The 13,182-nt window shown below is 36.0% G+C and overlaps 1 protein-coding gene and 2 long non-coding RNA genes across 4 annotated transcripts; all 3 read left to right on the forward strand.

Moving 5' to 3' along the window:
• Positions 1-217: 217 nt before the first annotated feature.
• LOC129744329 (uncharacterized) lies at positions 218-1,006 on the forward strand. Its single transcript, XR_008736892.1, has 3 exons — positions 218-624; positions 697-813; positions 882-1,006. It is a non-coding gene; the product is annotated as an uncharacterized LOC129744329 (long non-coding RNA).
• A 489-nt stretch (positions 1,007-1,495) lies between these two features.
• Positions 1,496-7,040, forward strand: LOC129744320 (uncharacterized). 2 transcript variants are annotated; one of them, XR_008736878.1, is made up of 5 exons: positions 1,496-1,674; positions 1,738-1,790; positions 2,186-2,280; positions 6,690-6,857; positions 6,918-7,040. XR_008736878.1 is itself a non-coding variant. In XM_055736799.1 (4 exons), exons 1-4 carry the CDS (start codon positions 1,547-1,549, stop codon positions 6,164-6,166), a joined length of 552 nt encoding a protein of 183 aa, XP_055592774.1. In that variant the 5' UTR covers positions 1,496-1,546; the 3' UTR covers positions 6,167-6,185. The 2 variants fall into 2 exon arrangements, 1 of the variants encoding a protein (XP_055592774.1); XM_055736799.1 differs by lacking the exons at positions 6,690-6,857; positions 6,918-7,040 and adding an exon at positions 5,891-6,185.
• A 3,660-nt stretch (positions 7,041-10,700) lies between these two features.
• LOC129744328 (uncharacterized) lies at positions 10,701-12,683 on the forward strand. Its single transcript, XR_008736891.1, has 3 exons — positions 10,701-10,989; positions 11,050-11,129; positions 11,191-12,683. It is a non-coding gene; the product is annotated as an uncharacterized LOC129744328 (long non-coding RNA).
• Positions 12,684-13,182: the final 499 nt, after the last annotated feature.

Genomic DNA, 13,182 nt, shown 5'->3' on the forward strand with positions numbered 1-13,182 from the left:
ATTCTTATCACTAGATTGCCGTTCTACGGCAGAGGTTGATATCGCGTTCTCTTGCCCAACTCCGTTGTTCGCGGAGTCGGGTGGAGAAACATGGGTAGAGTTCTTCTTCCGAGGAGGTGAAGGGGTCGTCGGCTGAGTAGCTGGTTGTCTGGATACCGAAATGGTATGTTTGGTTGCTTTTTCTTCCTGTTGTTGCTGCTGGTTATTTTGCGAGTGGTGTGCAGGTTTTAGATCGTTGCTTGATCGGGTGATATTTGCATAGCTGTTTTTGTTGGTGTTGTTCTTCACTTGTTGGCGAGCTGTGGCAAGAGTCAAATTTTGTTCTACGCTGATTCTACCCAGATAGCAATTGTTCTACTAGACCATCTTGAATGTGTGCGTAATGACAGTAAACTGACAGTTTCAAGTGGAAAAAATCTTTGCGTTTGTGAGTTTTCAACCCTTCAGCTGAAATCCGCCACACCTACATCTACACTTTATATTATTCATGCGTATGCTACACAAACAAAGTGAACCGTCCTTCTGTTCAACATGGATTGTTCATCTTGTTCAGAAAAAATCAAGTTGAAAAAAGATGGCGAATTGAAACAGCGTCACGCTGCCTGCAGGAGTAAAATAAAAAAGGTATACTAGTAAAACTAGAGCTTTTCTATGTTTTCCGTTCAACTCATTGAATTTCTACTTCAAATTTTTCAGAGGTACGTTAAAAGCGGCGCCGAAACATTGATTCCAGCGGCAATAAAAATCGAGCCAAATAGATCTTGATCAGCAGGTCAAAATGTTGAAATTTTTGGAATTTCGTCATGCAAACAGGTAAGCAAAAGTTTCATATAAATCCATTACGAGTGTCACTAACAATGGTTAAATTTCTTTTCTTTCAGGAAGAAATATTCGAACGAATGCTCCGGCGCAGACAATTTTGAAAATTCCTTGGTTACCAGTCGTAAAAAGAAGAGATTCTGATAATTAATCATATTGTGCATATTGAAATGATTTTGTGATAAGTGTTCAAATATTGTTTTAATAACAAGAAATAAAATGATGAAACTTAAATTATTTAATTGCAAATTTCTGAGAAATTTCTTATTTTTCTTCTACTTCTTATTACATTACAGCATGCCTGGAAATATGCATTGGTAGTAGTGCATTCAAAGTTCACATACAAGCACACACATGATCGGTGTCATTTTAACTGTCACTTAACCGGGAAATTCATTCCAAGTAGAATCGGCTGGGCCATTTTCTACTTGGCTGCCAGCAGAAATTCTACTACACACAAAATTTTCGAGGCTCCACTTAGCAAAAAATGGCTGTTACTTTCCGTTAGCAAAAAAAAAAATTTACTGTTGAGTTAGTACTTTCTAATTTTTCCTTGCAATTAGCTCAATTTGAGTAAAAATCACCCATTTGCTACTAGTTTTAGCATTTCAAGTAGCTTGGACTCGAACTTTTAGTCTGTACTTGAACCGCGGTCAACGTTTTGTGTTGACAGGAATTTCATTTTTGTTTTCGGTCGATTTCGGAATGTTTCGATTCCGTTTTCGTAATGCCGCTGCGGCTGTTGGCAGATTTCCGAAGGCTTATCCTTCGGATACTATGGTGGCCGTTCGGAAGAACCTCCGGTGGATGTTTTTCCGGGTTGAAATTATCCTGTTTGAAACGGAATTTCGATTGGTAAGTAAGATTAACGATTGAATTTGATCTTGAAAGAAACTTAATTATGCTTCTTTATTTCAGGTTTCTGTGGTTTCAGGGCCGAAAACAATCGGAGCGGCAAAATTGGAAACAAGGTAAATTAATAATTGTTCAAATAGTTACCTGAACATGCAAAAACTGTTCACAGTGCTCCGTTCTAGTTTGAAAATCGACTTTTCAATTGACTGCCTTCTGGAACAGCTGGTCCGGTACAGCAGAAATATCGTTTGCAAAGCTGCTTCTGAGTTCGGACTTCCAAATTTTGTTCCAGCTTTCAGATAATGATGAGATTTCTAAGGCTTTGTAATCAATGGACATTGTAAATAGGTTTCCAAACTCGTATAAAATACTGCGAGCGGTTTTCGATGTTCCGTATCATCTGATTCCGAATGCAGTCAATTGAAAATATGAGTTCCGAATTCGAACTACTAGCTGTTCCAGAAGCAACAGATATAATTCGAAAGAAACCATAAAAGTGTTTTTTTTTCAGGACTTGTTAAGACACCTTCAATCATGCTGCTGTGGATGCGCGGGAAGCTGGACATGGCGCTGCAGTTTTTAAATTATCTCCCATTTACAGGCAAGGTAAGTTTAACTTCATGTTATTTCCTTATGCTTTCAAAAGCTTCCATTGATCTCTCATTTTTGAAGTTAGAAATTTATTTTTATTAACTCACACTGAAAAATCTTAATTCCTGTACAATCTTTTCGATCCGTTCGTTGTAGGCAAATATTTAAAAACCTGATGAGTTTGAATTTTTTTCCGGGATTTTCATCCCGTAGTATGATGTAGTTATAGAGGGGCTAAGTTTAACATTTAATTCAAGCAAGGAGCTACTTTTTTATATTGTCATTGAAGTTGAAATCCGAAGTTTTCGCGCTGGTGATCGGCAACCTTGCCAACTAGCGACGTTATGAAATATCATTACTGGCAACGCTTTTGTAAATTAATAACCAGCGTGCCTATACAGCTACGGGTGGTTGCATATTGAGCAACAGTAGGCAAGGAGTACCAAAAGTTTCTCATTGGTGGTGGGTGGAGACGGAGCGCTTTTTTAAAGCGAATTGTTCGCCTACCATGCCTATGATTACGATTGCCTGTCACAAGATGGACGATTCCGCGTATTCACGCAGAGTAAACTTGAATTTTGGAACGAATTAAATCTGACTTTGATTCAAAACATTCATTTTTTTGAATCCAGCTCCTGTTTTCTTTGAATCAATGAATTATAGTTTTGATTGAAAAGAATAATTTTTGAAAGAAAGAATATTTTTTTGAATTGAATAACTTTGGACTTTGATTTCAAACAAATTCTTTGATTCAAAAGAAATTTGTTCAATTGCATATTTCTTTAGAAACAAAGTAAATTTTCTTTCAACCGAAGAAAAATGTTTTAAACTGAAAAGAATTATTTTTTGAAACAAAAACTTCAAACTTAGAAGATATTTTGCATTGACTTGCAAGAATAACAGAAAACCGAAAGATCGAATAAAGTTTGGCCGCTCGTTTTAAAAATCAAACCAGTGAATCGGAGTAAGCTATAAATAAGGAGGATTCAGGATGCAAAATGGTAAGTGTGAGTTAATAAATACTGAATATTTAAGTGAATTCAAGATTTTATAAAACGCTTGTCGCATGAAGTTGCCGAGACTCTAGCTGACGAATACGAAAGAAGATCTGCCCACAATAATAGCTCCATTACTACGAACAACCTGTTAACCCCTTCGTTACACTCCGATCGTTGCAATAGATCTGTGTCTTCTAAAAAATACAACCAAGATTTCACACTAAAAGAGCTTCTATGGGCGCTCGATCGATCCACTGGTCTTGCAACGGGACTGGATAACATCGGATATCCACTTTTACAAAAACTACCTGTCACTTCGAAAATGGCTTTGCTTAATTTTTACAATCGATTGTGGAGTAAGGGAGAATTTCCTGATGAATGGAAGGTAGGAAAAATCATTCCTATTCCAAAACCCGATGGGGATCGTAGTAGTCCAGACGGATTTAGACCAATAGCTCTTTTAAGCTGTTTCGGTAAAATTTTTGAAAGGCTGATTAACCGACGACTAATCACAGAACTGGAAGATAACCGGAATTTTGATGAACGCCAACATGCTTTCCGATCAGGTCGTGGAGTCGACACTTATTTCGCACAACTGGAACCACTTATTAAACCAGCTGATGATGAACATGTGGAATTAATCTCCTTAGATGTATCAAAAGCCTATGACACAACGGACCGTCTTGCCGTAATCGAAACACTTAAAAAATGGAAAATTTCCGGTCGTTTACTCACGACTATTGTCAGCTTTCTTTGCAATAGATCTTTCCGTGTAATGGCTAATGGCACGCTTTCTTCTAACAGAGTTGCTCAAATAGGTTTGCCTCAAGGATCAATTCTCTCAGTAACCTTGTTTTTAGTTGCTATGCAACCGATATTCGACGAAATCCCACCCGATGTTTCCATCCTTCTATACGCAGATGACATCCTTCTGTCCTCTAAAAGTTCTTGTAAAATGACAGTCAGAAAGCGATTAAGAACTGCGGTCGCTGCTGTTGCCAAATGGTCTTCCAACGTAGGCTTCTCTATTGCACCTAAAAAATCAAAACTAATGCACATCTGTTCAATGAAACATCCCAGGAAAAGACGTGCGATAAAAATAAACAACATACCGATTCCACGAGTCAGAAAAATGAACATCCTAGGTCTCCTTGTCGACCAGAAACTTAATTTTTTACAACACTTTCAACAAGTTAAAAGAAGTTGTCAACAAAGGCTTAATATAATCAGAATACTTGGCAAAAACCTAATCAGAAGTAACCGAGACATCCTCCTTAAAGCTGGTATGTCACTGATTGTCTCTAAACTCTTGTATGGCATTGGACTTACTAGCCTCAACATCGACGGAATGAATGGCGCTTTATCATCAACATATAATGAACTCGTAAGACTGGCTACAGGAGCCTTTCGTTCTAGTCCTGTGGATTCGATCTTAGCCGAATCTGGTTGTTTGCCTTTTAATTTGCTTATCGGTGAACGTCTGTCAACCTTATCTATACGTCTGTCTGAAAAAGAATTTATCCCAGAAAATATTCCCCTGCACTGTCGGGTTAAAGAACTATTACAACTGACCACGAATGTGATTTTACCGGAAGTCTCCAAAGTAGAGTACCGCTTTATGCAAAAATGGTATTCCCCCAGCATCAATATCGACCAACATATTCGAAAAAACATTAAAGCTGGTACTGCTAGCTCGATTGTTCGTCCAGTTTTTTCCAACTTTATTTTAAAATACAATACCCATATTAAAATGTATACTGATGGATCGAAGGAAGATCACAAAGTAGGAGCAGGAATCTTAAGAAATGACGTTGAGGAATGCTTTGGCCTTCCAGCTATGTGCAGCATTTTTTCGGCTGAGGCCTTTGCTTTGAAACATGCAGTATCTAAGCGAACCCATATGAAAACACAATTATTCTGACTGACTCTGCTAGTTGCGTTGATGCATTGCAACTAGGGACCTCCACACACCCATGGATTCAACAGACCCGTGCAATGATGGCCAATGATAACATAACCGTAGCCTGGATACCCGGCCATGCAGGCATCCCGGGCAATGATAGAGCTGATAGATTAGCCAAATCCGGTTGTAATGAAGCTCTCACGAATGTTGCTGTTCCCGCTCAAGATCTAAAACGATTCGTTAAACAGAAAATACGAGAAAAATGGGAATATACTTGGAGATGCTCGACAAATTTCCTGAGGAGAATTAAAACATGCACTTCCAAACCAACGGATCGCAGATGCGCAACCGAGCAGAGAATTCTAAGTAGAATGAGAATAGGTCATACTCGTTTGACCCACTCATTCTTATTCGAAAAGAATCCGCCACCTGTCTGCCAATATTGTGGAGAGCAAACTACAGTCCAGCATATACTTGTTGATTGTAGAGGTTACGATCAAGCTAGGATAGACCAACATCTCACCGGTGACATTTGCGATATTCTTAGAAACGAACCAGATAGAGAAAAAGCCCTCCTACGATTTGTAAAAAGTGTTGATTTGTGGAACAAAATTTAATAGACTTAGGAACTAGTTTGTATAATTATTTTTCGGACACGAATGCCAAAAGTTGGTAAAATGTCCTAAATTAAATTAATAATAATAATAATAAAACGCTTGTATAGTTACAGGACCACGGCCGACGGATAGATTTCCAAGTCCCTCGAACATGGAGAAAGCTGCGCAAAGTAACACCTCCCCAAATCCCGCGGTCGTATTTTTTCGGCCCAATCTTCAACGGGAATCACCAGTCGGACCAGCCAGCAGCTGGAGTGGCTTTCGGAAGTTTATTGACCGGCCCACGGAGAATGCGAAACTTTGTCAACGATATCAAGACCCTTCTCAGTTATAGTGAACCCGTGTTTAATGTGTTTGTGAATAAAAAAGAATTTAAGAACTAAAATTGTATCTTTTTACTATTCAAACTCCTAATAGGAACTTCGAAACAACAGGGTAAAAATCTTCCAATTGGAATAAACGGAAAATGGTTCAATGAATAAATGCTTTTAAATCTATATCTAAATTACCTTTGAGCAAAGATAATAACTTTAAATCAAATGAAACTGGTTTTTGTATCAAAGCATTAATATTTTGAATCTAAGATTTTTCAAAAGAAAAAATCTTTGAAACAGAGGAAAATGCATTTGAACCAAAGGATTTTTTATTTATACCAAAACCAAAGGAAAAAATCCTTGTTTTTGGGGCACTTTCCTTTGAAATAAAAAATCTTTGGTATAAGAACACACCCGAAGTTGGACACGTCCTGATAATAACTTGTCGCCAGTGAGTGTCGCCAGTAAATGTCGCCAGCGCTCATTGACGATAACTCCGGTTTGGGGATTCAGCGACAATAAAATCGCTTAACGATACAATTACTTCAATTCTAATTATGTACTGAAAAATTTTCCTATTATAAAATTTCAGCTATCAACCCTGTATCTCGCCTCTTTGATAGGTTACCCAGCACGGTCCACTGCGCTCATTTGATTTGCGCGTTCAGGAAAGCTGTTCTTTTGGTTGTCTTGATGACGTTAAGACAAATCTCCGCAAACCACCATTGTATTATGGCGAAATAAGATCTAGCTAATTGTTGTAAGTTAAAAATTCGTTAATGATTTAATAAATTTCATTCTAACTTTTTTTTAATTATAGAATGGAAACTCCGGATGCCAAAGTGTTGACATGCGACATGCGAGACTGTTAAAACCGCTAAACTACCGATGACAAAATAACCGACGTAGAGTGTAAGTAATAAAAATGCTACTGCTTCCGCATGCAGTTTTTTTTTTGAATAAATTCAAAGCAATTGAATATAACGATCTTTTTATTTATAAATCAATATCAGAAGAAAAACAACGGTGATTTCAAAAATTGAAAATTACTAGAATTCTAGTTATTTTTGAGGGTAAATAAATTTTTGCTTAAATTTTAGCAAATAATAATTTTTATTGCTGAAAAATTAGTAAAAATTTAGTCTGGACACTTTCGACTATTTTGCTAAAATTTCAGTAATTTTTTTTTGCTAAATTGATTGCTAAGTTTTTAGCTGGTCAAATTTGAGCAAAATTTTGCTAAATTTCGGCCTCAGAAATTTTGTGTGTAGAATTCTACTAGAATGGCTACTAGAATTCTAGTAGCCCTTGTAGAATTTTTATTAAGCGGGTAAGAGCTGCGGATTCTTCAATCCACTTCGGACAAGTGCGTTCGGATGGCGAGTGTAATGTATATCCTTATCACACGACTTGACTTAAAACCCTTATTATAAAATTAAGAAATGGGATTTTCCAATTAATAAAACAAACACGCGTTTAGAAGGCTTCCGCTATGTACCACGGGTAAGAATAGAATGATCTTTTATTTCGACATCGCCCAGACTCTGCCATAAACTGTAGAACAAATTATTCACAGCGTAACAACTGTCAAATTTGAGTATAATTGAATGACCGTGAAATATTTTTTGGCGCCAAATCAGCGCGTTCCACATATTATCATAAATTTGATAGTTCATGCCTGTATTATATACGAAACAAGATGAACCGCCCCCGTGTACAACACCGATGTTCATCTTGGCAGACTTCGGCCATATTGCCAGTTTCAGAAAAAGCATGGCTGCTTGTGCCGTGATTCCAGTAACATTTTTTTAAACAAATTTCAGCAAATTTGAAAGTTGTATGAAATTTTATTTTGACTCGGCTTAAGGGGGGGGTAGGGTCTAACGGGTATAAAAAAACACCATTTTCACGATTTTTTTTCTAGAGCTATCGTTTAAACAAATGTATTCAAATTTTTTGCATTATACAAAGCATTGTTAAAAGAACATTTAGTAATTTTTTCGTAAAAAATATTGAAAAATGAGCCGGTGACGGAGCATTTTCGAGGATGCCTTTTAGAAAACAAGATTTGCGGTGGACACTGTATCTCAGCACAGAATCATCTGAAGTCAAAAAATCAGAGCAAAATATTTTTAATAGATGTTTTTCTGGACCCCAACGTTTTTATTTAACTTAAAAATATTTTTATGAAATTTTTGTGGCTGTTTGAAGTAAAAACTACGATTTTTCACCTAAAAATCCGCCATTTTTCACCTGTAAAATCTCCCCAAAGTAAAAAAATCGAAAAAGAAAAACGTTGGGGTCTGGTATTTTATATGTAGAAAACATGTTCCAAATTTGAAAAGAATCGGATAAGTAGTTTTCAAATGACGATGTCCACGGACTTTAAAAATGTGCTTTCGAGAAAAACGCGTTTGAAGTTTCTGCTCTTGCTTTCTTGCAGTATTAGATAGGAGGAGATAAAGGCCCATAACTTCTACAGTTTTGCTTCAATTGACTTGAAAATTTGACACAACATTCTTGAAATGTTTTCCAATAAGAAAATAAAAAAATAAAAAAATCGATTTTTTGAAAGTGTTAGACCCTACCCCCCCTTAATACTTTTTATCTACATTTTAAAAGTTTCATTTTTATTCAAGAATATTTCAATGAAAATTAAATTAAAAAAAAAAATTAGAATCAAGTTTGAAACTTTTATGAAATCGTATACTGCCTCGCCAAATAAAACATTTTTAGTTGAAATTTCATACATCGAAAAATAATTCTACTATCACACCATTGAGTACAGCGAGATTTCATTTTAATACTAGCTTCGAATGAGCACTAATATACACACTAAGAATGCAATTTCTCTCCTCGGGATAATGACTCTCCGAACCACAGGGAAACTGGTTAATTCATACGAGCTTCGAAAGGGAACCCTCTCGAATCTCGAGACGCTCGACTTTTCCTGAAATCTGGGACAAAAATTCCATGAATGCACAGGTACTCGAACAATCATCCTGTAGCACGGGGAAACTTCAGCTGTCAACCGTTTTCTTTTGCGCTTTTTTGCGGTTGTTTTGGTTTCTTCTCTTTCACACCAGTGCAAATCGCGGAACGTTTTTTCTTGCATGTACCGTTTTTATTTCAATCGGGTGGCCGGTACTCGCGTGTATAGTTATAATTTCTTGGATAAAAGTAAATCCGGTGAACAGCACATCCTAATTAGTGTGGTGCTTATGGGCAACCGGGACCGGGAAAATTATTGATGCAGCAATGGATAATCAACAGGAGCGCTATTCGAACGAGGCCCTAAGATTCCTTCCTTCGTTTTGGTATTTTGGTTGATCGGCTTGCTCACAATGGCCCCGGAACGCAAGATCTTGAATTCCAGGTTTTCATGGCCATCGGTAGGTTTCTCTGTCAACAGGCGTTTAGTGAATATTACATGAAAATTTTTTTTTACAGAGAAAGTGTCCTGCCTGTGTATTCTGTTGCGGTTGTTTATGTGTGGCATTTTTTTTAAAATTCGGAACGTAAAAATGTGTAATGCGTTAATAAAAATATTTAAAAATAAATTTCATTTTTTTGTGACAATTGTGTTTTTTTAATTATAAAAAGAAATAAGAAGCAGGGGGAGGATGCCTAAATTCACAGAAAATCCCAGGGGAAAGCCGTTTCGAACGCACAGAAAAACTTCAAAAGTCCTGCAAATTACAGAAGAACACGGATTCGAGCATACAGGCCAATTTGACAGTTGTTTTCCTGAGCACTTTTTCTGTCCCGAGATTTGTCCTGTAATTTCAGCTGTTGAAAATACAGGACAAAATCGTCCCGACCACAGGAGAAAAGATTAAGTGTGTAGATCTACGAACTGGCAAATATGTGAACTCAGTGCAATTTTTCACTTTGTTATTGCTTTATATTAATTTAAATTATATAAACGGGAATTATCATATTATAAATAATTTAATTTATTAATAAGAATAATTCTTATAAAATTAAATTACTAATATATTTATTAAATCATTTTTAATTATAAACGATCAATTATAAGTTTGACATTGAAAAGCATAAACCTAAGTATTATTATACATTTCGGTTGTTACTATTTGATTAACAAAATCTTTGATTAAAAAAATTGCAGGGAGTATTTATTAATAATTATTTAAATAGAAAAAATATAGTTAAACTGCATATTTGGCATCACTGCCCCATCGAGAACAAATCTAGCGTAACATTTCATAAGGGCGAAACTAGCAGTTAGCTCGAAACGAGAAAAACGCGTTTGAAATTTCGGAACACCTATTCAAATTCTATTTAAAAAATCGACCACTTTTTGTCCAACAAAATAAATAAATGTGCATTATATTCAGTTATTGTTCGATGGTTATCAAGAACTTTAACTTTTTTCACTTAATTTCAGAGATTTTCGAGTTTCGCCCTTTTATTGTTTTCGATTCCAGTTACGCCTGCAAGTTTCGCCCAATTGATCGGCCGTTTTTGTTTTGGTTTTGAAGTTTCGCCCATTCGTCCTACACGCAGAAACTAAGTAGGCCGTTTTGTTACACACGGTCAACTCAGTTACGCCTTTTGGCCCTACACGGATAGAAAAATTCACTCCATATTGAATAGGCGTAACTTCATGTTCCAACGAAAATGCATCAACATGAAGTTTCGCCCAATTGAATTTTATCAATTATTTGAAAGTTTTAAGTAATTTTAAGATGAAACCGCGTTTAATAGGTAAAGTGCAACCGCGTGCATCCGGAATAACCGTTAACTCGATTTGTTTACATTTGGTAGTTTCGCCCTTTTGAAATGTTACGCTAGAAATCATTCCGATTGAAATGGCGACTGGTGGGGTCTACGCTGCGCGGAGCTCCTGCGAGTGCTGTTCGGAGAAACAGGTAAAATAAATAATGATTTTTCTCAAAATGTTGCTTCATATCATTTCTATTTTGTTACAGATTTATCGCGCGTTGCAGAGAATGAAAGGTCGAGGAAATACCGTTCGGACATAGTTTTATTTTGAGTTGGAATGTTCCGGGTAAGTTGACTTTTATTTTTGAAAAAATACCTATGTCTAAATTCAGCATTTATATTTTCAGGGTTGTGGAGTGGCGTAATCGCAAAAAGATATCCAGCATCAGAGGTTTCACCAAATGTGATAGCTAAGGAGACGGGAATACGGGTTTCGACGTGTGGTTGTCTAATTGCCCTGGCTTCCGGTATTGAAAAAAAGTTGGACTAGGAAAGAAAATTATATTTTGTGTACCAGTGAGAAATATATTTATTTCTCACTGGTACACAAAATGTGTAATGTATGTGTAACTATAAGATGGCTTAATAAAAGTAAAACAACCTAAAATTCTAATCATAAAATTGAATTTCATCATTTAAATTTGGGAAATCACATGTCAAATGAAGTTGCCACGCAGACATACGCAATGCTTGTCAATACACGCACACAAATGTACAAACGACTCACACCAAGAAAATCAAACACTGACAGATGTCAAACAAGCTGTCATTCTAAAAATTCATTTCTAATCATTAAAATTCATTAGCTTGGGCCATTTTCCACTAGAAAACAATGAGATGGCTAGTAGGTGGCAAGTAGGATTCCTACTAATCTTTCTAGTGGTCCTACTACTCTTTTCCGTCAAAGGGCGATCACGATCGTCGTTCGATTGGATCGTGAAAGATCTCATAATTATGAGTTATTTTCAGAGTTCATTTACAGTGTGTAGAATATAAATCCGGACATGACAGCGAGTGATCGTGTGATTTGCAAGTATGACAAAATTTGGGCCCTGGACAATTGCCGCTGTCGTGATTTGTGCTAGAACAAACACTACACGCGCGTTTGTTCGGACATCGGCTCTTCGGGTGACCATATGAGAAGCAAAGGCGGTATAGCAATGGCTGTGGTACGTAGACACGGGTTCGGACTTCGGACTCGGAGAAGACCAAAATCCACGAACTCGGGGATGATCGTACTGCTTATAGTAAGGACTAAGGTTGGTGTAAGGTTAGGAAAAGGTACACGCAGAGAAAACGTGACATTGAAACAAAAGAAATACGTTTTTGAATCAAGGTTCTAGTGTTATTTGAATCTAAACCTTATTTTTTTTATTTAAATTTTTTTTCTATCAAAAGGAAAGAAAATTATTTTGAGTTAATGTACAGGAATTTTGACTTGACGTACTGTACTTAAAATCAAAAGACAATAAATTCGTGCTACAGTCAATGAAAAAATTCTTTGATTTTGTTTAAATTTTCTTCGAAACCAACAGCGATGGAAAACACTGTGGCGGAAAGTTCTCAATACCGTGGAAGATTTTTGGTGAGTTTTCTTTAAATTTATCTGAAGTGAATTATTAAATTTTTAAATTAGTTTTAGGTATTCAGCCGACGACGATTAGTTCTAAAGAAAGAGCGAATTGAAAGCTGTGAAATTTCAAGTTGCCCAATTTATAATATGATCCGCTTGTTGGCCAAAAATTCGTCTGCAGATCAATGTAAGCATGTTGAAAAGTGAGTACCTTCAATATTATATACTGTTGAACTACGATCTTTAAATTGCTAGTGCTTAACTACCTTCCCCACATTTCATTCAATGTTTTATTGAACGTATTTTTGTCATTAATTTGTTTTTTATTAATTTGATTTTTTTTTTCTATTTTCCTCTCTTCTTTACAGGTAGACTTCCAGAAATTTGGTCCAAAATGAAAACGAAGTAGCAAAACTTTAAATAAATAAATTATTTGAAAAATAAAATGTATTATTATTTTTCGAAATGAAACATTTGTGGTACCTACTTTTTTGGTAGAAACGAAAGAAAATAATGAGACCAAAGAAAAAATGTTTTCGAATTAAAATCAAAATAACTTGGAAATAAAGAAAAATTTTATGGCATCAAACGAAAATGCTATGGATTCAAGGGATTTGAGATTTTGAATCAAAGTATTTCGGATTTTGAATCAAAAAACATTCTTTGATTCAAAGGAAAACATTTCTTCGAAACAAAGGAAAATGTTTTTGAATCTAAGTAATTTTTATTTGTCCCAAAATCAAAGGAAAAAATCCTTTGTTTTTGC

Source organism: Uranotaenia lowii, chromosome 2 (assembly GCF_029784155.1).
Source record: "Uranotaenia lowii strain MFRU-FL chromosome 2, ASM2978415v1, whole genome shotgun sequence".
NCBI classification, from domain to species: Eukaryota; Metazoa; Arthropoda; class Insecta; order Diptera; family Culicidae; genus Uranotaenia; species Uranotaenia lowii.

Bases quoted from the DNA above. Each gene is read 5' to 3' on its own strand.
- LOC129744320 (XM_055736799.1), top strand. From the start codon at position 1,547: ATGCCGCTGCGGCTGTTGGCAGATTTCCGAAGGCTTATCCTTCGGATA. The intron at 1,675-1,737 runs GTAAGTAAGATT...TCTTTATTTCAG, and splicing joins TTGAAACGGAATTTCGATTG to GTTTCTGTGGTTTCAGGGCC. The intron at 1,791-2,185 runs GTAAATTAATAA...TTTTTTTTTCAG, and splicing joins GCGGCAAAATTGGAAACAAG to GACTTGTTAAGACACCTTCA.